We start from the raw sequence: 27,797 nt of genomic DNA on the forward strand, positions 1-27,797 counted from the left end.
TTGTCAGTGGATTTCAGGACGACATTTCTAAATCATTCTTATGAAACATTATTTTCTACAAGCCCCTATGGAGAACTATTCATTATACGTTTTCATCTATTTAATGCAAATTAAAGTGACAGCAACTGCTTCCCATTTTTAGCACTGACATGATGACAACTTGTTGTTAAAACCGACTAAGATGGCGTATTTCTACGCCCTCCCTCGAATTAAGTTAAAATGTAAATGCTTTACAATATACACATAAACTCTTTTAAATCAAATCTTACTACTTGAATAACTTTTTGCGGGGAGACTTTTATTATGTAGCCGTATGTGATGCAGGCAGCCATTCAGAAAGTACTTCTCTCTCTCTTTCTCTCTCTCTCGCTCTGGCGTCACTGTACGAATTTACAAATAAGCGGACTTCCTGGGGTGTCAAACGTTATCTTTCAAACAAAGGTGTTGCATCTTACAGCATAACGCGAAGGTACGTCTTTGCATACGATATCACGAATTCATACTGTACGTAGGCTATCAGTGTAACATGTATTTTTGTGTCGGTGGGTTTGGTATTGAATATGCGGTTTTGACTCGACCCTTTTTATCCTCTTCTGAGATTGATGGTCTGGGTTATTTAGTTGACCCGTCGGAAATGTTGCTGTGATTCATATACAGTATGAGCTTTAAATGCAATGTGTCGATTGCACACGACACGTAGTTCAACAGTCTTGTTTATCTTTAATAATGGCAATATTTATCTTGCGTTACGGAACAATATGGACTGATGCTTTTCTACTTGCAGATTTAGTTTTGAATTAAGCGGTATGTGTGAGTCAGGTAAGAGTTCTTCCTGTGCTTTGAGCGTGTTTATAATGTGAAGGACAGGATGACAAATATATGACATGTGTTTGGTATCCTAGATATGGAGAAACTAGAGACATCAGAGCTCCAGTCTAGGTTGTCCTCGCTGTCCGTATCTTCTTTTCCCGGTATAACTTCAAAAAACTGTGAAGCAAACCCTTTAAACAGGTAACGTAGCTGCCCGTGCATGCTGTGATGTAGCATACATCATTTCCCAGGGTTCATTTCTTTCTGTTTTGCTTTTAAAGACTTCAAAGCACAGACCTTTCACAGACAGCGATCCAACCGGATAACCAACCCAAAATGGATGATAATAGCAATAACAGAGAATCCCCACAATCTACAGAGGTATATAAACACTTCAGTGGTTTGTGTTTTGTTTTATATGATTATAGTCATATAGTCTGTGTACTTTATTGTTGTGTGGTTGTTATGTTAATAGGAGCCCATAGCATCTCTGGGGAAAGCAGGTGGAGGTGGTTCACTTGAGAACGCTGCCAGTGGAGGGACCTCGCACTCGGAGGAGGAGAAAAAAGGTTAGCACACCCCCTATTAAGAGAGCCAGAAGAAAAGCTCCAGAAAACCTTGTCATCATCTTTCATCATCGTCCCCAGAGAACGTGGCTGTCTGTGCGCTAATGTGTCTATATGCTGTTTGTCGTATCCTAAAAGATGCCACCTGTTTCGCTTTCCTTGTTGGATACTGTGTGCAGTTTCAAAACATCATGCAAGCGTATACTGTAGACTTACTTTTGTGGCATGTGTCTCAAAAGTTGATTTATGTAATGTGCATTTCCAACCCGAATTTGAATTAATGGGTCATGCTCAAAGCTGCTGTAAAAACAGTACGCAAAAGACTGTATACACAACCTGTCACTCCACATCAGTGTAATAGGCCAAGGCTGATACTGTTTACAATTTACAATCATGTTATGCTACTGACGTATATTATTATATACTATTTAATGCTTGGTTTGTAAACAAAAGCTGCTTGGTGCCATGTGCTCCTTTATGAAACAATAATATAATGGGAATATGCTGGAAAATATTATGCAATATATTATATTATACGTTTCCATTCAACACATTTCATGTTTTCTTACGTTTTCAAATGTATATAAAATGATTTAATATATAGAAAAAAATATTCTCTCCGCATATGCATTACGATTTATCTAAACTTAGCTTCTTCAAAATGTGGAATTGAGGCTGTTGCCAGTGGGGAAATTATGCAGCTCTATTTCTCTCCAAAAGTGACCTAAGTTTGTTCCTGAAGTGCAGTTGCAACGGCAGCACATATTCTGCTATATAAACACAGTTTTTTAACGTTTAATTTTAAGTCAATCTACGCATGAAATTAACGATGAATTGAGTTAACAAAATATTAATGATCAATCTTTTGGTAGCTCTTCCACCTTTGAAACCAGCATCGACGTGGACATCTCTGTCCCTGAAGGAGCTTAAAGCTAAGATGCGTCAAGAGAAAGACAGCGTGGTGAATGTCTATCGTGGTGACATTATGACCGTCCACGTGCCTACGGTTCCTGAGGCCAAGCGTGTGTGCTGGGAGTTTGCCACAGATGGCTATGACATCGGTTTTGGGGTCTACTTTGACTGGTCACCGATCACCAGCCAAGCTATTACTGTCCACATTAGTGAATCCAGCGACGATGAGGATGAAGATGATGAACCGGGAGAAGGTGAGGGAGAACTTTTTGTGTTGTTTTATGTTTATAAAGCCTAATACCCCTCATATTAGCAAATTGCAGTCTCATAATATTCATAATACTGTACATATTACAGGTCTTGTTTACAAGTAGATGCATAAAATCAATACTTTCCATGGCATAAATATTGTTTTCTCAAACAGGCCCCGTTGTTCCTGGAGATGTAGAGAAGGGCTCTAAGGCAGTTGCCAACTCGAACTTGGGAGAGATCCTGCCTGTTTACCGCCAGGACAGTCATCTGGCGGTGCAGGGTGGCAGCCATGAATTTCCAGGAGATGGCACATACTTGCTAAAGTTCGACAACTCCTACTCTCTCTGGAGGAACAAGACTCTGTATTACAGAGTTTACTACCAGGCCTGAGTTATCAAGTGCATATAGAAATGAAAGGTTTCAGTCACGCATATCTTTAATCTTACGTATTGAATTCATGTACGTGTTTGATTCCTGTTTTTGTTGATTTGTGGTTTCAGTAAATCAAAGCCATTTCATAGATCAAATGTTTGCTTGTATGTTCAAGATGCTTATTTAAGTGAATGGGATCTTGAGTCTCATGACATGTGCAATGTGTTTTTTCGCGCGCAAATATTTCAAGGGTCCATATATATTTGATTATTGTATCGTCTGAAACCACACCTGTGGCATATCAGGGACGACAGCAGTAATCCAGGAAAGTTATTTGGGTGGGGATCCAAGTCAAATAGTTCTATATCGGTTCACACAAATTTAAAAAAAGAAGGAATTGGGTCAAGTGTGAGTAGCTGGTGTGGTTGCCACTGTTAAATCAGGTAATTAAATGTTTATATTTCTTGAATGTGAGTCATGTGAGAATTAAGTTAAATGTTATGTTGATTCATCGATGTGCATTGCCAGAAGATTTACACACTGTACCTTATGCCCCCTTATTACTGTGATTTATCTTATCAAAATCACAGTGTAGCCACAAAGCCTCCACTATAGAGTTATATTATTAACCTCATAATGTTTTTACTGCAGTTGGAGACCCTGGATGGCTATCGAATCAGTCACCTGGCAGTCATCGTATGGTCACCGCCTGCTTGTTTATACCTTGAATGGAAATCATTTCCTGCCGCAGCTAATTTATTACATGACTGATTCAATATTTACATGTCCCACGCTCCCTTTTAGTATAAAACAAGTTGTTTAATATCTGTTTGGTCAGTGTAGACACTGATGAATCATGGAGATTTTGTCAAATGATTTATTTAAAATGTATTCTTTACCAAGGTGACTTTCACGGATCAAGATTCAGATGTTCATTAGAATATTTTTTGGTTCATATCATGTCACACAGAGTACAGACAGCAAAGGTTTTAGTATAGTATTTTATTTTAGTACTCCTCGTTCTATTACAAATACCAAATCACACTGCGTAAAATGCAACCTGTACTCTTGGCACCCGTCTCAAACTTCGTTCCTTAAATGATGTGCACGTCGTAAGACACCGCTGCGTTGTGTGCCAAGTGTGCTATTCTGCCTGTCCTTCTGCGTATATTTTTGTAGAATATAAATACGATGTGCTTTTCTTGTTTTCCTTTGTTGTCTCCATTTGTTTTTGTGTTTGTTGTTCATAATAAACATTGCTGATGAATTCAGTCTGAAATTGCTTTCTTGTTGCAGCTTTTATAGGATGTCATTTTCATTTCAAATACGAAAGCACACTGTAAAAAAATCACTTAAGCTTAAAAGCTGTCTCAAATTTTGAAGTCAAATCATTTGAGTCATTTGAACATCAATTATATTGATCTTAAAAGTAAGTTTTATATAAATTAAGTTCAATTGACTCTAATGTGATTTGACTTAAAAGGCAGCTGAAAATCGTTTTTACAGTCCTCCTCCTTGCAAACATTAAGCATAAAACACTTCCTGAGCATTCAAATCTGTCTTTCAGTGGAAGACCACATGCATCCTTTGCCTTCAGGCTGGGGTCAAACCTTAGAGCAGAAGCGGAAGTGCCATTGTCTTCTGTTGCTGTATTTATATCCTACAGGAGGCGCTGTTACACAACATTAATTGAAATCTCGATTTAGAACCGTAACATTATTTATATATATATTGAATTAATTATGAATTATTTATTTGGTATGGGGGGCGGGGTGTTCGCGCCTACGACGAACCCAGTGAGGCCTTTAACCCCCATTTCCTCTATTGATATTCTTAGTCCTATTAAGCGAATGTAACAAACAACCTTACGACCATCATGAACAAGCATTTATTTTATCATTGTACGTTTTAATTAAATCTGTATTAAATAAATAAATAATTTAATTAACAAAATGTAGCTTATAGGTGTAGCGTTTCTTTACATTTGTAAATGTTAATTGGTTCTGGCAGAGCGTTTGACACAGGAAGGTGATAAATGTAACGCCCGATTGAACGCAACCCGCAGGGCCGAACACACACTCGTTCACTGGAGAAGCTTGAACCAACAACATGGGGAAAGTGAACTTTTATACAGTTTGGTCCTTGCGGGAAGCACCTCGGCAATTTATACGGTATGTAGTAGATCATTTTCAAATCTATACGCGTGCATATCTGTTTACGTTATCTGGTTGTTTCCCTCATCTAGAAATGTTAACCGCATGATGTACCAGGTTCAGATGCCGTTGCCTTTACCCAAACAGCTGATAGTGTTTGGATTAGGGGACTGGTCATGCTTCTCCGGTGACACGGATATCTCCGTGGAGGTTCAGCTGGGTCCCGAGGTCAAATCGCAGATCATCGGAACGCTTTCACCGCACACCAGGTAAGTAAAACTGTAGCTGCGAGTTTACTTTTGTACTGGTTCACTCGTGTTCTTAAAGTGATAGGCGATCTAAAAAAAAACATCATTGCCATCCTGTATGCCTTGCACAACAATATTTTGAATTGCATAAACCAAGCAACAGGTCCCGTTGACCTCCATTATGCAGTATGAGCAAAAAAACCCCACACATTTCTAAAAATATCATCTCCTGTGTTCCACTGAAGAAAGAGTCATACCGGTTCTGAACTATCCCTTTAAGCTTGCCTTGTTGCCAGATCACCATATCTGTGCTTGCTTTTAAAAAATGTGTTTATTGTCAAATAATTTGAAATGTATACGATGCATTTATTCAAGCAGCCTGTTTTTATCCAAATGAATGTGATTTTATTTAATGCAGTTTTGTTAAGTCTTTGTCGAGCCTTTAACTATTTTAGAATCAATCTATTAAATTGGCATCATTTAATGGTACCAGGCATCTCAAGCGCCGTATTAAAAGCATATTCAAGGAGTTCAATTTGATTAAAAACTCTATTTAGGTGTCTAATTTGGCAAGGAGTTTGGACTCCTGAACTTCTCGCTGAGGCCACACAGAGAGGGAGGAGAGGAGTTTACGCCAAAGTGGTGCTTCGCATCAGTAGACTGGTAATAATCAGGTGTACTCAACATTATCTCCTTGTCTCTTGAGTCGTTTGTTTTCCCATAACAACGGCTTGTGTTTAAAGTTTGTTTCATATTTTGATTTGACAGTTTACTCTACAATATTTGTAGGTGCCAGAATGTTTATGTCTCTTATTTTGTAAATGTCACTTCCTGTCTGTCAATAACGTCACTGGTGTATGTGTATTTAACCAGCATTTTGGGTGTTGGACAGAATGGAGTAGGGGGTGAGTAGATGGGACGCTCGCTTTATGTTGACCGTGACAGTCACAGTAGCACATCAATACAGTAACAATGTACCGTGAAATAACATTTAAATTCTAGGACAGTTTATAGTTTGTGTAGTTATTCCATTTTTCTTTACTGTTTTATTTGTTTTCATCTTGTACCAGACCTCAATGTGCAATAAACCTAATTTTTCCTCTATGGAAATGACTATGGAACGCGTCAGCTCTCAAATCCCTCTACTTGGCCTCTAAGCGACTAAATTACGGTCGCTATAATATAATCTGTGTACTTTGAAGGTGAATGCCAGTTTTATAAGCAGCACTCCACGTGTGACAAGAAACCGGCTGGTGCTGAACCACTCGTCCAATCCATCCAGCACTCTTCTCAGCAGCGGAGAAAGTCATGATGTAAGTTGTGTTGAATGACTTCTTTATAGATTGTAGAAATGTTTAAAATGTAGAAATGCATATTGGTCCAAGCTGATTTCTTAACATTTCTAGGCGTGTGGAAGTACAGGAATGTTTAGATGACACGTATTCTGAGACATGTTCTGTTATTGAGTGATTATGTAAGAACGATTTAAAATCGCTATGAAGATTACTCGGAGATCACCTCCTGAGGGGAGCGTCGGCAGCGTGGAGCTGGGAAAAAACAGAGTGGAGACGCAGAATTACACACTGGCCAATGTTCAGGGAGTGTGGCTGTTGGTAAGAAGTCCTCAACAAACTAGTTCCCAACAAGCGCTGTTCACTAAACTTTGTTACAGTCTCGATCTGTATAACTTAGGTTTCTCTGCTTTAAAGGATAAAACTCCGAGACGCACAGTCATAGGGATAAAGGGGTACATGTGGAGCTCTGAAGAAACGGAAAGCCCTCCGGATTCAAGGCGAATTTCAAGCCCTAAAAAGCGCAAACTGTGTAAAATGCCTGCAGTCGATTTCGAAGAGACGGCCGTCAAACATGTCAAGGGTTGCAGGGCTGGTAAATGTTCATTCTTTTGTGCAATGAAACATAACTGATGTTTATTTCTGCTTAAAATCTTAATGTACCTCCTTAGGCTTTCTTAAATTAATAATTTAGTGGCTGAAATTATATCTTCGTATGGATTTATATCAGGGGGAACACAAGAGACATGGAAACCATGGAAGATTTGTTAGCCAACATTCTGGTTTCAAGTTTGCACTGGCAAACGAAAAAACCTAATCCGCATTCTTGTTGTTTTAACAAATTGCACCGATCCTTGAATACGTAGCTGTTAGTAAGATTTCTGCTCGTTTTTTTATTTCTCATCTCAGATCGTCCGTCGAAACGATGGAGCCACGCAATGTGTTCGAGCGATCCTGACACAGCCATTCTGATTGGTGGAGAGGCTGATGACCAGGCCTGTTGTAAAGATTCTCTATGGAAATTAGAGATTGGTTCGTGAAGTCAATATACTGTATATGTTTATATAAAATTAAATAAAATGTCACGCATCTAACGGTGCCAAAATATAAGCGGTGACAATTTGAATAATGTATTTATGCCATTTAACTGTTCAGATAGTGATTTTTGGTTCCCCATGAATGCCTCGACATCTGAGGTCAACCCACCTAGCTCTCGAGGTCACTCGGCGACCTTCGATCCAGAGTCTAAAGTTGTCTATGTGTATGGAGGTTTGAGGAATGGCCAGCGCTACAGTGATATATATGTGCTGGACACCATAACGTGGAAATGGAAGCTTGTTACTGTGAGTAAAACATTGGAATAGTAATTTTATCCTTTTTTGGTACACATGTCACCTATATGCTGTCGTGATTTGAAGTTTTGAGCATTAACAATGATTGTGTAATTTGTCATATGTAGCAGATTATGTCTTTTCTTTGACTTTATCCTGTATAACTGTTGAATTACGGACAGGCAAAGGGAAATATCCCGTCACTGGCATACCACAGTGCCAATGTTTATAAGGGAGAACTGTATATATTTGGAGGGGTCCTGCCCAGCCAATGCTCTGAAGGCAAGGTTTGCAGTAATGCGTTATACATCTTTAACCCTGAACACGGTCTGTGGTATCAACCAATTGTGGAGGGTGACCGTCCTTTGCCCAGGTTTGGGTAAGTGCTTCCTTTCATACACTTCAGTTTCTCCGTCTTGGTTTTCCATCTACTGTCTCAAAATGCATGAGCTGCGAGTATAGTGAATGATGTTTGTGACGTTTCTAATAGGCACACCACCACGCTGCTGTCTGATAAGCTTATTATTTTTGGTGGGAGAAAAACAGCAGCTTACCTTAATGATCTTCACATCCTGGATCTTGGTAATGAACTCAAGTCACGTGGATAATCTCATATCCTGATATTTTAATGTTTGTTGAATTGACAGATTAGCCATTTTTTCATTCTGGAAAGGTTTCATGGAATATAATGCTGTGAAGTATGAGAACATGCCACCATTGTCCCGTGGGTAAGTGGCTAAGTAGGCCAAAATAACCTTTTTTTTGTACCCCAACATCAATACAAATGTCTGTTTGTTATTAAAGGGATAGTTAATACAAAAATTATTATTCACCCTTTTGTCATTCAACACAGTAATTTCATGAATATAATTTTAATTATAAAAAATAGGCAGACTTGTTCCACTCGGTTTAATTCTACTGAACAGACAAATCTGCAATATACAGTATGTGCAAAGGTTAAGACCAAGTAGTTTTTTTATTTCTGTATGGTGAGCAGGTTTCACGCTGCTCTGCCCGTGTCTGACAACAGGGTGCTGATCAGCGGAGGCTGCAGTACTATAGGGGTCTTACAGGACCTCCATCTCTTTAATACAGGTCAGGAATGTAACTGAACCTTGTGTCACTGCTTTTATAATCTCTAATGTTAAAGATGCTTTAAAGGCATGTGAAATAGTTTGTGTAATATTCTTTACTGTGATGTACTTCCGGTGTAAGTTTGTAATTTAAAGTTTTTTTTCATATTGATGGCATCAAAGCTAACAAACATTGCCATAAATCCACACACATGATTTCATGGAGTCTTGTTTTGGTGCATTATTCCAGACACCAACTCGTGGACATCGGTGGTGTCCCCGTGGCTGTGCTCTAAGCCTCGTGCAGGTCATAGTCTCATTAGCCTGGGTTGTTCAAAGCCATTACCTTCAGACCAGACGAACGCAAGGAACCGTCGTCATATCAGCCCTTCTCAGCAGTGCACCATTCTAGTGTTTGGAGGATCAGATTGTTCTGGAACATTTTACAATGACACTTTCAAATGCACAGTTGAACTCCCTATTTAAGATCCGAGACTAACAGGACTTTTTTACTTGGAGCTTAAAATGGAATGATATTAAACTCTGCAAGATAATAGGAAAACTGGAATGCTAGAAGCTCTTATCTTTTTTAAGGTTGCATCGTTGCAGTTTTAGCATGAACAGCTGTTTTACAGCTACTGTTTTTATAATAATTACCTTAAAGCCAAGAAAACGGGAGTCACTTTTCAATTCAGATTCAAATGTGTATTTATTAGTACATTTTGGGATTCAGAGACTAAATGTATTTTTGTGCAATAAATGTTTTTTTTTCCAGATTTTGCACGTACTTTACACGTTTTCACATTTGTATTTTTGTCCACTTTGTATGTTTTGTCAAACGTGCACAACTTCCTTAAAGTCACCGTGGGGTGTACAGCTTATCTCTTGGTCTCAGGTTCATAGGTCTCTGAAATCTTGCGAAAAGCAATTACAATCGTTTCACCAAAACAATAAATGCAGTCATTTGAACTGAACTGTCTTTGTAACTTAAGTCTCACAATTATTTTTTGGAGCCTTTGCAAAGTTATTGTTGCATGTCATCAGGAGTGTCTGGCTGACATGATGGATGACTCGCTTTAAAGGCTTCAATCTCCATTAAGGTCTGGTTTAACCTCCTGATAGTAGGGAAGGGGCTCATATCCACCTTGAACCTTGAAGGACATAAAATAAATTATGGTTTTGCAGAATGATTTTGTATGTTGGATAAAGAACTCCTTTTACCTTTCAGCATTGTAGACTTGGGGCACGAGGCAAATATCTGCCATGGATATCTAGAAGTGTAAATAGTAGATATGATTATTTGAACCGCATTAATGATAAATGTGTGATTCTCATGTCATTTGCTGCGATGAGGATAGACGGCACATTACCTCATTTCCTACACAGTTTGTTCCAGCTGTCTGCTTCAGGATTGGCTCTAGTGCTTCAAATCACACGCAACAATGAATTGAAAACTTTTTGGTGAACTATCACTTTATCAGCAAACTCCCGTTTGAACAGTGTCTTCCTAAATAGCCTAATGGGGTATTTCTTTACTATCTTAAATATATTAAGTATACTTGAATACTATATTTTATACCTTCAATCATTGTTTATAATGAAGTAAATCTGAGCAATGCAAAGAACAGGGTGTAATAAAATGTACCTTCAAATCCTCTATTGATAAAATGTTGGGCCCACTGCATCTTTTCTCCACCAATTTTCTGAAGCACACACAGATTCTAAATAAAATGACACAATTGGAAAAACTGTTATTAATGTATTTCATGTATTCTACCCCTAAAACAAATAGTACGTAAACAGCAAGGGTTATGCAATAAAAAAACATTTGTTTGCTGTATTATCACTTGAACTCATCACATTGTATGCCATGTATAATGTCGCTTATAAAAATGGTTTATTTAAACTGACTTACTTGGAGGGGCTGAATCCCAGAGGCGATGATGTCACAGATAATTCGGACCTGAGCACGTTGTTTTGGGTCTGCAGGTAGGAGGCGGGGCCCTGGCCGAGTTTCCTCAATATACTGGATAATGGCCAACTGGACAAAGTAATGTAAAATCAGGTAAATGTGAGTAAAATACTTTCTGTGTACTAAATATCTGAAGAATGTTTATATTCTTACCGACTGAGATAAAGTAATGCCATCAATGGTGACTGCAGGCACTTGCTGCATTGGATTTAATGCTTTAAATTGATCTGTGAGCTTTTGAGTAAGAGAAGACACTGTAAGTCAGTGTCAAAATATTTACAGTAAAATTATATCTTTATGACATGAAAACATTCTGCAGCATTACCTGTTGCCCACCATCCTTGATAAGATTTACCGGTGCTTGCTCATACTCAATGCCTTTCAATGCAAATGCTAAAAGTATTACAACTTGTATTAAAAAAAGCTTAAACACTTGACATGTAATACATGACATGCATATAAATAAATACCCAATTGCTGATTTGAATTGAGGAGACTCACCTATCCGGACTCTCCAAGAGCAAGAACTTCTGAAGTATCCATGAAGAACAGGCTAGAACACAAAAAAGGACAATCAAAAAGAGTTTTACAAACAAAACATTAACTTAAGATGAACAACAAGATGGTGTAACCTTGGGTTGGGTCGCCATGGTATTCTACTTCTCAAACTACTGAATCTATTCATGAAAAAAATAGCTACTTCTACAACCAATCAGATTTGACCCCCAAGATCCTCCTCCTGGTTGTTAAAGTTTCCCATGACTAAGCAGCTTTGGTGGACTTTGTAAGATGTCGAGATAGCCTATTCATATCATCTTAACGGTTCTAGGCATTTATATGTATGTCATCCGCAAACGTTGGACGGGATTTATGCATTTACCTTAATAAAACGCGCAGACGATGCACTCATTGCAGAACTACTGGAGCAGATTGTGTGTCCTCGTCTTGAAAAACATAATTATTTACAGATGCGCTTTACCAACTACTGCACAGATGTGATGATTGTTTTACGAAGGAATCGTTCTTACGAACCGATGCTTTGAGATGATTCAACCGAACTGATTAAACTACAAAGGATATCTTTGTAAAACATCTGTATTACATTAAATATGCATATTTACTACATCTTATTAAAGTACTTAAGATTATTAGAGAATTATGTGTAATGTCGAAAAGATAATAAACACATGAGACGCGTCGGTTTCGAAAAATGACCGTCCAAATGAACCGATTCGTTTAAATGATTCAGATTGCTCATTTTTGCTAATCATTTAGTTACGTGGTTAGATCAAAACATTGCATTTACTTGGTATCGTTCTCGGAAGACAGAAAGACTCAACCGTGCAAATGCAATTGAAGAAACTGGCGCTTGTTTACGATAACAATTGTCGCGTTACATGACTTCCATCCGACACAAGAACGCCCTCATTCTCATTCCGTTAGGTTATCTAATTGACTGACAGGCGCGATAGCCTATCACTTGATTGAAAACTGCCTTTACCCAATGAGCGTGTGTTACCCGACGAACGTTTTGCCCCAACTCGCTCTCTCATCGGTGCGTTATTTGATTCGCTCAACCAACCGCGTTAATCAACGTGGGGGAGTATTTGATCGCGTCACGCGATTGGTTCCCGGACTGTTAATCCCGCCCGTTCTTAAAGTGACAGCAGTAAAATAAATTCGACTCCAAGGTGCAGGTCTCGGCGCACGTCCTCTGGCGGGTGTTGGATGCACGTTGGGGGCGAATACAACGATAATCCACGAATTCCATCATGGCAGCGACGATAATGCGCTCTGTTTTAAAGAAGAGGGTAAGCAATAAAAAGCATTGCATTTTGTACTGCGACGCTCGTATGATTTTGACGCTGTTGTCAAAGTATAAACTTTCACGGACACGAGCCACGATCGGACACACATTGTTGCATTAGCCGAACCATGAAACAACCCATTAGCGTAGAATGTACTGTAAAATCAACAGGAGAGCTTTTATGGGACTTTACAGTGGAGTCTTCGGTCACCGCAAAGCTTTGACCCCTCTGAGTCTTATTATATCACTTGGCAACTGTTATCTTGATCAAGTTCATGCACGCTAATGCCCGGTGCTAGTATCGCACTCCTAGAAAGCATATGAAGTGCGGCCCGTGTTTATATATCGACTCTCACTGTCTCTTTGACATCTGTCGATGCGTTTTGAACGCATGCTTGATTTCATAACCATCTCTTTTCTATTATGACGAATACCTTTTATTATAACCATTAGAGGAGATACGCACGGGGCAGCCTTTAGTGAGCTGTAATACCAACTGCAGTATTTATAATACACAACACTGTCAAAACATTGATGTGCCCAGAGATCAGTAACCGTAACTTGTGTACAGGTTCCTCTTCGGATGGGACGCATGTGTTACTCTTCTGTGGTAAGTTCATCACATGCTTCAGCACACATTGAGGATGTATAAAGTGTAATTGGGTTACTAAATAGCATTTGTATCATTAGTACACCCTAAATGTTCTATACTGTACACTACAGTAGTCACGAGATGAAGAGGCCCACAAGAACAGTTGTTTGTTTAGAGATCTGTTTTTTGTTTAAAGTTAAAGGTGGGCTCTGGTGTTTTATCATGATATGCCTCTACATTATTTCAGATTCTTATTCTGGTTTCACACCATTAAAAACTGAGTGTAATTTTAAAGTGTGGAGGAGTAAGAATTGTAAAGCCTGTTGTGTTAAACCTCATACCGGGACGTGTATCATAGTTGTAAGTCGAATAGTCACAAGATAAATCACTCATCTGTCTTGCACTGTGTTACGATTCTCTCGTAAGATCTGAACAACACTAAGATTGTCATGTTATTACTGTTTTTGTTCACGTTTTTTTTGCTCCTGCTTTCCCAGCCCACCACCAAGTTGTTCATTGATGGAAAGTTTGTGGAATCCAAGAGTTCAGAATGGTTGGATATTCACAATCCTGTAAGTTTATTTTTAACAATGGTGTTTTTTGTGTGTGCAGGATTAGCACTTATAGTAGTAAATCTAGTTCATGAAGATTTTAAGTCAAATTTTTTCAACCATCTTTTGCAGACTATGCAATAGACCTGTTTGAGTCATCTGGGGCGGGTTGTTCAAAAAGTTCAGAATGATCTGGATTTGTAAATCCCATGACACAATCCACCAATAACTATGGGGTCAGCTGTGGCCTAGTGGTTATAGCGTTGGGCTTGATAAAAAATAATTATTTTTGAATGCAGCCAAAATCAGTTTTTCTTTACTGCTGGTTTAATAGGAGGAAGCCTAATGTATATATTTTTAATGTTTACTTTAACAGTCAAACTTATCAAGAGAAAAATACAAAATATAATGTCTGTGTCTATAATAACATTATATAAATGTTGTATTTTTGTACAGTTTTTAAGTTATAAAATTTTTTGTACCGAGATCAGTATAATCCGTTTTTTTGGATCAAAGGTATCCTGATCTTACTGATAGTATTGAACAACACAAACTGACAATTTGATCCAGGATTTTATGATCTAAATCAAATTCCCAATCCATTTTTTGCTTTTGAACCACCCACTTTTAAGATTTGACCCAAGCCGAAATCCAATCGGGTTACTTTTGAACAAAAGGCCCCTGAGTTTTCAGTACTGAAAATGTTTTTAAAGTGGTTTTAAAACATTGAAGAAAACATTTGAAATATATCTGACAGAGTATGATGCCCTTTGCAACAAACAGGTGACTCTTAACAGGTTTCTCAATGTCTCAGGACTTCATGGGGAAACAATCTTAAGTAATAGTTGACCCAAAAATTCTGTCATCATTTACTCGCCCTCATGTCATTTCAAACCTGTATAATTTTTATTTATGATAAAATGTTTTGAAAAATGTTGTTAACTGGCACCCGTTCCCTTGCAATAGTTTTGTCTCCATACTGTAGAAGGTAATGGGTGCTGGCACAGTTTGGTTACCAACATTGTTCAAAATATCTTCTTTTGTGTTCCTGCGAAAGAAAGTCATACAGGTTTAAATGACAAGAGGGTGAGGAAATGATGACAGAATGTTTTATTTTGGGTCAACTATCTCTTCAAACCATTGGGTTTAGAATAGATAAAATCTCATTGCCATGTCATTGTGTTTTCATTACTGTGTGAGTAAATTATGATGAATGCTTCTCCTCAGGCCACCAATGAGGTCATTGGCAGAGTACCAAAGGCCACACATGAGGAGATGTTGGCCGCCGCAGACTCCTGCTCTCGGGCATACCACACCTGGTCTGAAACCTCCATCCTGGCTCGCCAGCAAATCTTCCTTCGCTACCAGCTGCTCATTAAAGACAATATTGTAAGTTAAATTTTTCGGGTTCCATGCAACAAGATACCCAACATACCCATAGAATAACGTTTACATGCATGTTTCTATTTATGCTCTCTCACATTTTAGAGTTGTGTTTTGTAAGTTCAGTGTCTCTTTATATAGTTGTCACAAATGATTGTTAAGGCCCTTTGCATGCATTAATCGCGTGTGTTTAATAACTAGATCTCATTTGAATGGTAATGCAAACTATTACTTTGAGTTTAGAGGAGTGGTTCTGTATTGATTTGATCTGGTTTTGAGTTTTAGAAAGAACTGGCAAAGTTGATAACCCTGGAACAGGGTAAGACCCTGGCTGATGCTGAGGGCGACGTATTCAGAGGACTGCGTAAGTCTTTCATACTTCTATTATTTCGATCAACACCATGATTCATTTCTGCCAGTCAGACTGTTATGTTATAGGTCACAGTCGACCCATATGATAGGGGATAGTATTGGGAGTAGATGGAACGGATGATCCTCCACCTACAAAACTGATTCCACTTCAAAAGAATGATTTATAGCTAAAAGTCCATGACTTCTTTCTCTCGCTGTTTGTAAATCCTGTCCTTTCACATTATATACTTTTGTTGTTTGTCTTTCCGGCAGAGGTGGTAGAGCACACCTGTAGTATCACCTCCCTCATGCTGGGTGAGACTCTCCCCTCTATCACTAAAGACATGGATACATACACATACCGGTTGCCCATTGGTGTGTGCGCCGGCATCGCCCCTTTCAATTTCCCTGCCATGATTCCTCTGTGGATGTTCCCAATGGGCATGGTGTGTGGAAACACTTACCTAATGAAGCCTTCAGAGAGAGTGCCTGGCTGCACCATGATGCTGGCCAAGCTACTGCAGGACGCTGGTGCTCCAGATGGAACGCTGAACATCATCCACGGACAGCATGCGGGTATAGAAAAATTGAAATTTGGAAGAATTATAATTCTGGTTTTGTGTGATGATTACTACAATTGTTTTCGCCTTTTTCATGTTGTAGCTGTGAACTTCATCTGCGAACATCCTGCTATTAAAGCCATCAGTTTCGTGGGCTCCAACCAGGCTGGAGAGTACATCTATGAGAGAGGCTCTAAATACGGCAAAAGAGTACAAAGCAACATGGTTGGTTCTTAACGGAGCACTTCACCAAAAATCTGTTGCGAGCAGTACAATAATGTGCCAATGTCCTCTAATTTCTAAGAATATTTTGCATTTATTGCGCATTTGTGCTGGGAGCCAGATGGTGGCAGCATTTCATCACAAGTAAATCCACACTATTCTGGTTAACAACCACTGTACAGCACTTAATCTCAATATATGTGGCTGCTGCTTTGAATATTTAGTAAGATAACTGTAGTCTAGTCCTTCTTCATTCTGTTCCATGTCATGTCAATTATTAAAGCCTTGAAGTATTACAATTCTGTCTGCAAAAAGCATTATGAGGTCTACGAGCAGGTGAACAGCTAAATGTTTAAATGTGCAGTATTTGAGACGAACGTCTAAAGCTGTATATTATACTGGTTAATTATTATAATAAAGTTGATGATGTGGTAAACTGACACTAAGCGAGCAATTCTGAATTTTCTCCACCAGGGGGCAAAGAATCACGGTGTGGTGATGCCTGATGCCAACAAAGAGAACACACTGAACCAGTTGGTTGGTGCCGCTTTTGGAGCAGCGGGTCAGAGATGTATGGCACTTTCCACTGCTATCCTTGTTGGAGAGGCTCGAAACTGGTTGCCAGAGTTGGTTGAACGTGCAAAGAGTCTCCGTGTCAATGCAGGTACTTTATTCTACAGTTACACATACAGTACATACACAGCCTGATTGTTGCTCATGGAAACTCTGTTCTGGATGTCATATTATGAGCCAATCCCCTGTGCATTAAATGTGATGGGATCATCACTTGGGTATTTTTTTATTAAAAGAGGTGCATGCACGTGTAGTTTCCCAAGTTTAGGCACGTTTCATATAAACTACATAAGCACTACTGATCTATTGCAGCGGCTGATAATATCCACTGATATTTGGAATATATCTTTAAACATATTGGGTTATTTTGGCCTCATGTCGGCCACATTGCTTTTTCTTTCGTTATAAAAAAACGTATTAAAGTCGGAGGCGATGGTCTAGTGGAAAGTACTCTGACATATGGTGCCACATATTGCGACCCGAGTTTGAATCTCGGTTCAAGGTCATTTGACGATCCAATTCCCCTCTGTCCTCCCTATCCATTCCAGTCTTCCCCTATCAAACTATCCTGTCCAATAACTGCAAAATGTCCCTTAAATACATATCTTAAAAAAATGTATTACGAATAGTTGATGTTAATAGTGGCTATGGCTGGTTAGATGTTGCCAGAGTACAAGTTTACATTGATGAGATGTGTGCAACATCCCTACATGTAAAGAAAGTCAGACCAGATGTGTATTTTGGTTAGACGATAGCAAACTGTGTTTAACGTTCTTGTATGTCAATTGTGCATTGATCTTATGCTTTCAAACCCACGTAGCTAGAGCTTTCCATACATTTGTTATTTTCTTAAAATTGGTCAAGAAAGACATTTTAATACCTTTTACTGTCATCACTTGGAAGAACTCTAAATGTGACGCCAAAGGTAGCTGATGGGGGAACGTTTATTTCACACTTTTAGGAGCTCCTGGGAAAATATCCACTATTGTATAACATTTAAATGGGAAATTTTTAGTTTGTTAGAAAACATGCCTATTTTTGACTAGCTTTCTATGGAGAAACCCCACAAGGGTGCAATTACATCAGTACCAGCAGTATCTAACTGGCCTGTGCTAACCAGCCCAACCTTAAACTCTTGCTTTCACAGTGTCCTAACAGGCATGATGCAATAAAGCCTCCCTTACAAAATACCGAGTTTTTGTTCTAACCTGCCATAAGTGATTTTGTGTAACTGCGAGCCTGGTATCTCCACCCACCCAGCGAAATCTCATTGTTTCAACATCCAACTCCACATAGCTTTGTTCAACATAATCTTATCACATTTGCACACGAGCCAACACTCCTTCACCCGGATTACTTTTCCTAACTTCTAAAAGCTTGAGACAACATTTTCCATAATCGCTATTTCTGATTAAAGTTTCATATCCGCTGTCCCTCTTCATGCCATGTTCCTCTAAATGGTACCTTCTTCATGCAGTTTGCCTTATGCATCTTTTCTTGTAGACCACCCATGCCTTCATGACCACACCTCTCCCTGTACTGCCCATTGGCATGTTCGGCTCACCCAGCGGATAGCGTTATTTGTCTTGCTCATGCATCGCAGAGCTAAGGCACGTTTTGCGGTACAGATCGGACCAGAAATTAGTATGGGCTGTTCAAATGTAAGAAAAAAGATTGAAGAAGAAAATTGTAATCGTAAGCAGGGAAGCTAAACCGCAGCAGCTATTCTGAAACCCCATAACAACCCTCTGAGATTGCCACAGGGCATCTTAAATTGTGTGGGTGTGTATACTCATACGCTTGCATCTGTCAGGAGAGCCAAAAAATGGGCCAGATTACAGGGATGTCACCCTATGTATTCGGCGAAAGCGGTGAAATGATACAGAAACCAGCTACAGTTTGCAGAATTTAGCCACATTACAAAAGTTAGTGTGTCTTGGTCTGTTTGTTTATATAATTACACCCTTGTTCTCTGTACAGGCGAAATTGGTGGAAATGTAGACTTTGATCAGGTTTTCTGTCCATCCAAAATAGTCACATATTAAAAAGATTCAGCAGTAGTTACTGTAGGAAAGAGAAATACATTCGAAAAAGACGGAATACATGGTATTATAAAACATGGTTTTATTACAAAACAATGTACATTGATCAAATTAAAGCGAAAAGTTCACCCAAAAAAGAAAATTGTCATCATTCAGTCACACTCTTGTTTGACTTACTTTCTTCTTTAAAACGCAAAAGATGTCTTGAAAAAAAATAGTAACTAAACAATGGCGGTACCCATTGACTTGCATTGGTTTCGTATCCGTACAATAGAAGTGAATGGGTACCGCCATTGTTTGGTTACCAACCTTCTACAAGATATCTTCGGTGTTCAGCAGAAGACAGGAAGTCAACGGCCTTATTTATGATACAAATAGTGTGCTATAGTTACATTCCAACTGTAATCAGTTTTTTCTACTCTCAACTCTGCCAGGTGACCAGCCTGGAGCTGACGTTGGACCTCTCATCTCTCCCCTGGCTAAAGATCGCGTGAACAGCCTCATTCAGAGCGGCGTGGATGAAGGTGCAAAGGTGCTTCTTGACGGCAGGAACATCAAGGTCAAGGGTTACGAAAATGGTAACTTTGTAGGACCGACAGTCATTAGCAACGTCACGGTAAGAGTCCCCATACATGCAGACCTTAGACGATGCTTTCAAAGCCACAGATCATGTTATGTCCATGGCATACAAACGTCTTGCATGTTGGACATCTCTTATTCTTTGATCTTGATTTCAGCCTGATATGAAGTGCTACAAGGAAGAGATCTTTGGACCTGTGTTGGTGGTCCTGGAGGCCGACAGTTTGGATGAGGCCATTAGCTTAGTCAATAAAAACCAATATGGCAACGGAACAGCCATCTTCACTACCAACGGTGCCACAGCGCGTAAATACACCCATGAAGTTGATGTTGGCCAGGTGAGATTGTTGAAGGTTTATCATATGAATACATATAAATATTCATTGGTATTTTGCACTGTAGCTCAAACCAAACCGGTATGGGTGTGATTTGAGAGGGGTGCATGCAGAAGTCAGACCTTCATAGACCTCAAACTGTGGAAAACTCTCTTTTTATAGACAGGGTAGACATGTTCATCCTCTGTTATGTCATATTAGGCACCTTTCTATTATACACACATGCCATGTAGACTTTTGACATAGCCAATGTAGATGAGTTCCAGGCACTCTTGAGTAAATATTAGATGTGATGTACATGAAATGTGTAAAATCCATTGGCGCCACTCCCTGACCTGAAACCAAGCGCCATGGTATAACTGTTGCCTTTAGCTGCCATATTTAACACGGAGTAACACAACCCCTCCCTCGAAAGAACGTATGCGAACATGACATTTGCATTTACCTTGTTTTCCACAGCTTTGAAAACGACAAAAAATACAGCCGTGACCACAAAACACGCAGACTCCAAATAGCTCGTAGCAAATATGTGCTTTTTAATCAAAATAACACTACGCCAACATATTTTGCTTGTAAAGCTCGGAGTTCGAAATTAAACTCAAAAGGGATTCCTTGCAGAAGAAACGGCCCCCTTTTACCCGGTTTGTTTGCCCGTGGCAAGAAGCTATGCCGTGTGTTTGCGAATCACATGCTGGAGTGCACGGCACGGGACATGTGCTGAGCTGGCCTCCAAAACCCATGCGAGCACAAGAACCTCCTTTCTGCTCTCTGTCTCCATCCACTCCCTTTCGAGTCACCTTCGGCCAAAAGGCTCGACTCCTGCGACCGCGTTTTCAAACATTTCAAGCAGCTCTGCCAGTTTCCAGCCTCACTCCACCCCAAAACAAAATGTTTTGTTTAGTTATTCTTTTCTCGGCTGGTACACAAACAAATGATTGGGGCTTTCAGTTTAGTGTTGACTGCATCGTTTTTGAATGGGTTGGTTGTCCAGCGTTTTCCGTACACTGTTGTCGAAGCCCAACGGCAGTTTGTTCTCAAAGCAAAGATGCATCTTTGGAGGGGAAAAAAGAGGTTTAAGGAATACTTCAACTAGGGATAGCGGAAGAGGGACGAAAGTTACAGATTGCAACTTTGTTTTTGAGACAACCATAAGTGTTCCGTACAATGAATGTGTTTTTTGAGACAACCATAAGTGTTCCGTACAATGAATGTGTTTTAAGTCCTACGCTACTGTTAACACAAAATAAACCTTTAAGTCGTTTTTTTGCTAATATCCAACTGAGATAACAATATCTGGTCGCAATGAAATGACATTTTTAAGTTTTACAGTTTTAGAACCACAGAGGGTAAGTCATGTTTTTGGTTCAGATTTTTTTCTATTGCTTTAAAACCCAACCGGGTTAATTATCCTGCATTCCTTTTCTATCTGGTTAAGGTCAGAAGTCATTTTGAACTGTACTGTAGTTTGTCAAACTGTCCTATTTTTGGACTTGAAATTGCCACATTGAAATTGAAGAGCAGTTGGCATGTTTTCTTCAGAACACAATTGGAAAGGTTTGAACTGCAGGGATACGGTGAGATTTGTAAGCATACATTGAGACAGGCGACTAACTCGACTGGGTAATGTATGGAATTTACAATCCGTCTCTCCCACACGGTGTCTAGATACGTGAAGGGAAACATACAGGTTTCTGCGGCAGACAAAAATGCGTTTGCGTCTGGCGGTTGCGCTGTTACTTTAACTGTCGTCAGGGTGCGAGTGCGTCAGATAAGTGAGATGAGGAGAATGTGACCCGAGGGCAAAAGCAACTGACCTCTGATGCTTATGTTTTTATTTTACAGATTGGAGTTAATGTGCCGATCCCCGTCCCTCTGCCCATGTTTTCATTCACCGGTTCCAGAGCCTCCTTTCGGGGCGACACCAATTTCTATGGAAAGCAAGTGAGTGTTTTCTGCATTTTATATCGTGTTTGAATTCATTACAAACATGATCGTAAGGTTATTTTAGTCATTGGGAAGTGTAGTATCACTATAAGGCCTACAGTATGCTCTTTTAAGAGCAGTCATCTCGCCATATCATATCTTTCCCAGATGTCAAATGGAGCCACAATTTTAAAATGAGGTTGCATCTGTTTGGTTTACCGTTTTGCCCGAGAGTTTAGCTCTTGAATTTGTTTTGGTTTCAAATTTTGTCAGCTCTAGTTTGCGTCAGGCTAAATGATGACTGATTTATTGTGAACAGAGGTGGTATGTTGGTTTTGCCAGCATTTGTTTGGCAACCACCTGCCATTTTTCATGTGATGTCATTGTCATATGGGAGGGTATTAACAAGAAAATGATGACTAATAATCTTGAGTCATTGTTTTGCCTTATTCTGTATTTTGCTTTTATTTGTAACAGGGCGTTCAGTTCTACACACAGATCAAAACTGTGACTTCACAATGGAAGGCAGAAGATGCTACATTGAAATCTCCGGCCGTTACCATGCCAACAATGGGACGTTAAGTGTTAATCAACTGTATCGACTGTGAAACAATCCTCCCCCTGCTGTTCAAAATATGTACAGATTGATATATGAAACTAATTGAAACTGGCCTTTCATTTCTGTACTATGCAGCGAATTATTCTCAAAATGTGAATTATTTTTACTCCACTTGGAATAGTTAAGCAGTCTAACAAATGTTGCACGGTTTGTTCAAAACCACCGTGTGAAACATCTGTTTGAGGCTGACATTTCTGCCAGTTGTCACCATATTACAGCAAAAGTTATTTTTAAGGAATTCAACTCTGTTCAGCTGTAAATTTACTTGGAGTGTGAATGTGTTGTCTTAAGTGCTTTAACTTCCATTATCTGTAGCTAGCTGGTTTGAGCATTAACTCTAGCGTTATCTCAGATTTCTGATCTAAATCTCTGAATGCATATGCACAATATTGTAAACCTGCCAGCTGTGGTTAAATAAGAGACAGATTTAGGATGCTGGTTTTAATAAATAAGATTTGGTCTTGTTAAAGTTGTTGTTGTTGTTTGTGTTTTGAGAAGGTGAGAACACACTTCTGATAAAGATTTGGATGGCAGGCACGGTTTACATTTATTTAATCATTTTTACACACACAGTCCTCAAGTGACTTGTTTTCATGCAGAGTTACACAACATCTCTTTTTTGGGAATAAGCCTCACGAAAAAAATATTTCCGTTTATTATTTAGCAGTCTGGAGTATAAAGATAAAAAATAACTGAAAAAACAGCATGATCAGAAGATTTGAAATATGACATTTCTTAACCTTTTTCTTGACTTACGATTGTTATGCTATTGTATTAATCTCGCTTGGGAAGGGATAGGAGACAAGTGGGAGCAATAGCAAGCAACTTCAACACACAATGTACAACCAAACATCCTATCACAACATCTCCCCCTTTTAGCAAAAAAAAAAGAAATCCCCAAAGACATAAAATACCATAATCTATAACAGATATCACAGATTTCTTTACTGTAAAGGGATTGCTCTTAGATGAGAGATAAACTACTGTGATTTCCTTTAAAAACGCATAATTTTGGGGAGCGAAAATGCCAGAAGTAACTGTACCAAAGGTTGAGAAATTTGGAATTGCTAAAATTGGGTCTGCAACCCCAAATCAAACAAGCCTAATTGCCTTAAGTCTCTCCACGACAGCTCCATTTGTAGTTGTAGAAGTGAGCAAGGCTACATCTATTTAGCATGAATAGTAGTCTGTCACAAGCACTTAATTACCCTCGTTCCATTGAAAAAGATCTGCCGCCACCCTCTGCCATGGTCGTGAAGGTAAAGGAGTGGCCAGCAACGGCCTTTGAGGACTGGCTGTGTTTGACACATTTCTCAACTACTCACTTTGTCTCTGAATTCATTGTTACAGTATGCCTGGCCACCACATATCCTGTTGTGTCCTAGCCAAGCACTTAGTGATGCCTTGATGTAACTTTTCCAAGATTTCTTTATGCATGATTTGGTTAGAGAAACGCAGAAGCATCTGTGTTGAGTTCTTCTGGAAGTGCTTTGGTGCAGATGAAATGCCAAATTGTAAGCGATGAGAGCAATATCTATCCAAAGGTGTAATAAAGGCTGTGAGTCTATAATCCAGCAGTAATATTCCAGTTTGGAGAATACTGTTGCACCTGCCAGTGTAGCCAGTGTTTCATCCACGGCAGTAGGATGTGTCTCTCTCTGCAAACTATTTGGTTCTACCACGTAAGATCCACACAGATATGGACTTTGTCATTTGGTTTAGGTACTATGACCATACCCGAGAATCATTCAGTTCCTTCCCCAATGGGTGTAATTACATAAAAGTATTTCATTCTTTTCAGCTCCTCTTTCACCTTGGGTATCATGGGTCCATCATGGGTAAAGGCACGCAATGGGACACCAACAGAAACAGTGGCTGTTTCTTTGAGTTTGATTTTGTAACCTCCCTCCAGTTTCCCTAATCCTCTAAATACTTTTGGCTATTTGGCTGTGATGTGTTAATTGTGTCGACTGTGTGAAGTAAACCCAACTCTTATGGCTGGTAATCCCAGAAGTGAAGAAACCAGTCTATCACGAACACTGTGTGTTTTATTGATTTATCCACGTACTGTAATGAACCATCAAACTGTCCGCTCACATTTATTGGAGTGTTGCTTGGTCCGCACAACTTCTTTGTTGCAAGGCTGTGGATCCCATGACTCATTTCGAACTACAAGCTTTTTTCCTGTGTCTAATTCGAAGATAATCTGTTTCCCATTCACAGCAACAGTCTTTTGCCACACATCATTTGAATTTACAGACTTTAGAACTCCCAAAAACACAGTTTCAATGCTCTCTGCCTCCTCATCGTGATACATTTCATCCAGTCTTTTTTATTTTATTTTGCAAAATGCAGCAAAGTGGCATTTTTTCTTACACTTCCTGCACTCAGCATCTCATGCAGGGCAGCTGTTCAGTGGGTGTGTTTGTGACCTGCCACATCTGCTACATGCTTTGTCTCCATCTCTGTATCTCATTCTGTCATTTTTTCTGTGGACTCCTTTTTGTCCCTGTTTTGGTTTGATTTTGTATTTCAACATGTCCTTGTTTGCCTCTTTTGTGTCCCCATGAGCTTGTCTGAATATTGCCTGCTGCTTTTTATTTCTTCATTCTGTCTTATTTTTTTTTTGGTACAGCTTTAGCTCTTGGCCTAACTGAATCTCTCTAAAAGTCCAAGATCACACATTCCAACGACTAATCGGTCTCTTATCATTTCCATCTGAATAATTCCGTACTGACAATTCTCTGCAAGTTTGTAAACTATAGTAATGAACGCTTTGGTTGTTTCTCTGGGAGCTTGGGAACTTTTGTTGAATTAAGCCCTCTCATAAATCACGTTGTGCTTGCATACAAATTGTTTCTCACATGCATCCTTGACGTTACTGTAGTCTTTCTTTGTGTGTCTGAGGCAGCGTACTCAGTATATCATCCGCTTTATGGCCCATTGTGTAAATAAGCGAGTTAACTTGATAGTCCCCTCATTGATACCCGCAGCTATGCGGAATCGCTCGAATCTGACAATCCAATCTGGCCAACTGCCAAAACCTCTAAAGTCAAAGTTCTTGGGCGGATTTATGAAGAACAAAGTATCCATTTTAAATGTTTACCTTTCTGTCATTCGGCGTCGGGACTGTTTTCCGCTGCTTTGTTTATTTTTCAGGAGCTCTTGTCTCTCTCTCGGCTCGCGTTGCTAACTGGATTATTACTCCAATATGTTCATTATTATGTGTGTAGTATGAGTCTTGGAAAATGGGACCAAATTGGTAAACCAGAACAGAGATGCAAACCAGGATCTTCATATTAATACTAGAATCTTCTGAATACTAAACGCCCAGTCTCAGATGGAGTAAATCTTCATAAGGCTTTGTAATTCGCATGGCTTCCCATGACTAGTGTCTAGACCTGGGTGACTGCCGACCTGGTTCTATTGGTATATGTGGCAAAGACAAGAGATTAGCTGGTTTCTTATGTTGCTGAAGAAAAATGCAGTGACAACGAAACATTTTTAACTGGGTGGAGGATCCACAGTACCTGTTTCAGCACCATGTACTTTAACTCCATGTTGTTAAATGGACAAATGTATTCCTCAATATTCCCAGTTTTCACATTTAAAAGGATTATCCTAAATGTACAGTATTTGGCAGGTTATTTGCAACTAAATGACTAGGTACACCCTTTCTGGTAGGCTTTGGATCACCAAAGACAATAATTGTGTCCCTCAGTTTGTAAAAACAAACAGAACACCATGTAGGTCAGGCAAACTGGCAGCACAGCATATAAAAAAGTCACAGTTTTAAAAGTTCATTTGAATTTGGTTTGATAGAATATCTTAACAGTCATGTGCAAAGTTGGATACAGTCTTTAAACACTAAACGTCATGTTTAAAACACAACCTTGGTGCCTACTGTGGGAAACATTACAATCTATAGTTCGGCAAACTCACATGCACCACAAAGTACCAAGAAAAGTAGACCTACCTCAACAGGACAATTTTCATCTGATCAAAAATGAATAAGCTTTTATTTTTACCCAAAAAAATTCTTCAGATTTCTGCTTTTAAACATTCTGCATGCTTGCTTGGTTTTCATTATAAATGTATTAATGTACATTTTAATTTTTACCACCTGCAGGCCCGGTGCTAGGCTGGCTTGACTGTGGGGGCAATTACATATTCTGGTTGGGCAAATATATAATCAGAGATCATTGCATGCATCATTTTTAAATTTTTCTGTAATTAAATGAACAGATCATTATTTAACAATACAAATAAGTACTTGGTAAGAAATGTAGTAATTATTTAATCATATATTTTTTATTTGAATTGTCAGCTGTATATCTTTGGAGGTGCCCAAGAAAATCTTGAGGGGCAATGCCCCCCTAGACCGGCTCTGGGATCTTTATTCTCAGTTCTTGATGTTATAAGCTACAGTTTTTGCCCATAGAGTGAAACGTTGCAGTGTTCAGTGGTCAACCAAAATGACATTGCAGGGGGTATGGCACTAAAGCCAGTTAGGCCCTATTTTTACCTTCCTTGTTTCCATTCACTTCACCAACTCTACGCAGCCAACTGGGTTTTTAAAGCTAACAGATGCTTCACACTGCCCCATATTTACACTGGAAAAAGTGGGTAGGTTTAGGAACTACAAGAACATCCCAGTAGAAAGCATTTGCTGAGGGGCAACTTTTCACACAAAACATCCTTACAAAATGCGTATTGTTGATTTCAAGGCTGAGCTGGTAAACATGAAAGAGGAATGTTCCAACTGGTGACAAATAATGATGATGATGGTGGCCATAAAATACAGGAAATCTGGACATGTATGCAAATGACTGTATAGTAATTTCACCATATAATGAGATTTTTTACCGCACAGCTCAGACATTTGAAATATGGTGTAATGACCGCTAGTAAATGTTTGGATATTTGCTTAATCAATTTAATTGTCATCAAAAATATGCAGTATATTCTGGGCTGTGATGTTAGGTGTGGTGGCGGTGTGCTGCTAGTGTGCAGTTGCTAGGGTGTTAAAAATAGTTTGGAGCATGTCTCTATGAAAAAGTTAGGATTTTCTGTGCCAACATTCAATTCCCTATTCCAATATTTTGGGGGGGACTCTCCATTTTGCTTATAAAAGCATTTTGCTAAAGATCAAGGAGTCTGATAAGGTTGAATATTACTACATAATGCATCAGGCATGCTGTAAAAAGATGAAAATCAGCAGCAGGATTTCTGGGCTTTGAAAGATCTGGAAATGAGATGAGGATAACTGTTTGGTTTGT

At 39.2% G+C, this 27,797-nt stretch overlaps 4 protein-coding genes across 11 annotated transcripts; 3 read left to right on the forward strand and 1 right to left on the reverse strand.

Moving 5' to 3' along the window:
- Positions 1 to 140: 140 nt before the first annotated feature.
- On the forward strand, positions 141 to 4,195 carry tmed8 (transmembrane p24 trafficking protein 8). The gene is made up of 7 exons (XM_079457961.1): positions 141 to 469; positions 785 to 819; positions 903 to 1,011; positions 1,092 to 1,191; positions 1,286 to 1,379; positions 2,249 to 2,542; positions 2,713 to 4,195. Exons 2-7 carry the CDS (start codon positions 807 to 809, stop codon positions 2,928 to 2,930), a joined length of 828 nt encoding a protein of 275 aa, XP_079314087.1. The 5' UTR covers positions 141 to 469; positions 785 to 806; the 3' UTR covers positions 2,931 to 4,195.
- A 584-nt stretch (positions 4,196 to 4,779) lies between these two features.
- LOC306895493 (uncharacterized protein) lies at positions 4,780 to 10,082 on the forward strand. 3 transcript variants are annotated; one of them, XM_079458765.1, is made up of 13 exons: positions 4,780 to 5,083; positions 5,158 to 5,334; positions 5,871 to 5,976; positions 6,516 to 6,626; positions 6,816 to 6,926; positions 7,023 to 7,200; positions 7,515 to 7,637; positions 7,761 to 7,948; positions 8,119 to 8,315; positions 8,427 to 8,518; positions 8,610 to 8,664; positions 8,934 to 9,031; positions 9,260 to 9,993. In XM_079458765.1, the coding sequence occupies exons 1-13, from the start codon at positions 5,022 to 5,024 to the stop codon at positions 9,493 to 9,495; spliced, it is 1,734 nt and encodes a 577-aa protein (XP_079314891.1). In that variant the 5' UTR covers positions 4,780 to 5,021; the 3' UTR covers positions 9,496 to 9,993. The 3 variants fall into 3 exon arrangements, 2 of the variants coding, with proteins under 2 accessions (XP_079314891.1, XP_079314892.1); XR_013786793.1 differs by having other exon boundaries at positions 4,930 to 5,083; positions 8,908 to 9,031; positions 9,260 to 10,082; XM_079458766.1 differs by having other exon boundaries at positions 4,930 to 5,083; positions 8,967 to 9,031; positions 9,260 to 9,981.
- On the reverse strand, positions 9,697 to 12,439 carry gstz1 (glutathione S-transferase zeta 1). Of its 6 annotated transcripts, none has more exons than XM_079458769.1 (10): positions 12,288 to 12,418; positions 11,862 to 11,925; positions 11,483 to 11,534; positions 11,307 to 11,374; positions 11,135 to 11,215; positions 10,925 to 11,050; positions 10,655 to 10,730; positions 10,380 to 10,432; positions 10,231 to 10,280; positions 9,697 to 10,160 (listed from the first exon to the last, which is right to left on the reverse strand). In XM_079458769.1, the coding sequence occupies exons 2-10, from the start codon at positions 11,889 to 11,891 to the stop codon at positions 10,034 to 10,036; spliced, it is 663 nt and encodes a 220-aa protein (XP_079314895.1). In that variant the 5' UTR covers positions 11,892 to 11,925; positions 12,288 to 12,418; the 3' UTR covers positions 9,697 to 10,033. The 6 variants fall into 6 exon arrangements, with proteins under 6 accessions (XP_079314895.1, XP_079314894.1, XP_079314898.1 ...); XM_079458768.1 differs by having other exon boundaries at positions 12,261 to 12,418; XM_079458772.1 differs by lacking the exon at positions 11,862 to 11,925 and having other exon boundaries at positions 12,288 to 12,439.
- On the forward strand, positions 12,187 to 23,056 carry aldh6a1 (aldehyde dehydrogenase 6 family, member A1). The gene is made up of 12 exons (XM_079458767.1): positions 12,187 to 12,792; positions 13,360 to 13,398; positions 13,878 to 13,952; positions 15,159 to 15,320; positions 15,600 to 15,678; positions 15,939 to 16,241; positions 16,329 to 16,450; positions 16,922 to 17,111; positions 19,497 to 19,678; positions 19,800 to 19,979; positions 21,819 to 21,917; positions 22,377 to 23,056. The coding sequence occupies exons 1-12, from the start codon at positions 12,754 to 12,756 to the stop codon at positions 22,479 to 22,481; spliced, it is 1,575 nt and encodes a 524-aa protein (XP_079314893.1). The 5' UTR covers positions 12,187 to 12,753; the 3' UTR covers positions 22,482 to 23,056.
- The last annotated feature ends 4,741 nt before the right edge of the window (positions 23,057 to 27,797 follow it).

The sequence above is a fragment of the Barbatula barbatula genome (genome assembly GCF_947034865.1).
Source record: "Barbatula barbatula genome assembly, chromosome: 6".
NCBI lineage: Eukaryota > Metazoa > Chordata > Actinopteri > Cypriniformes > Nemacheilidae > Barbatula > Barbatula barbatula.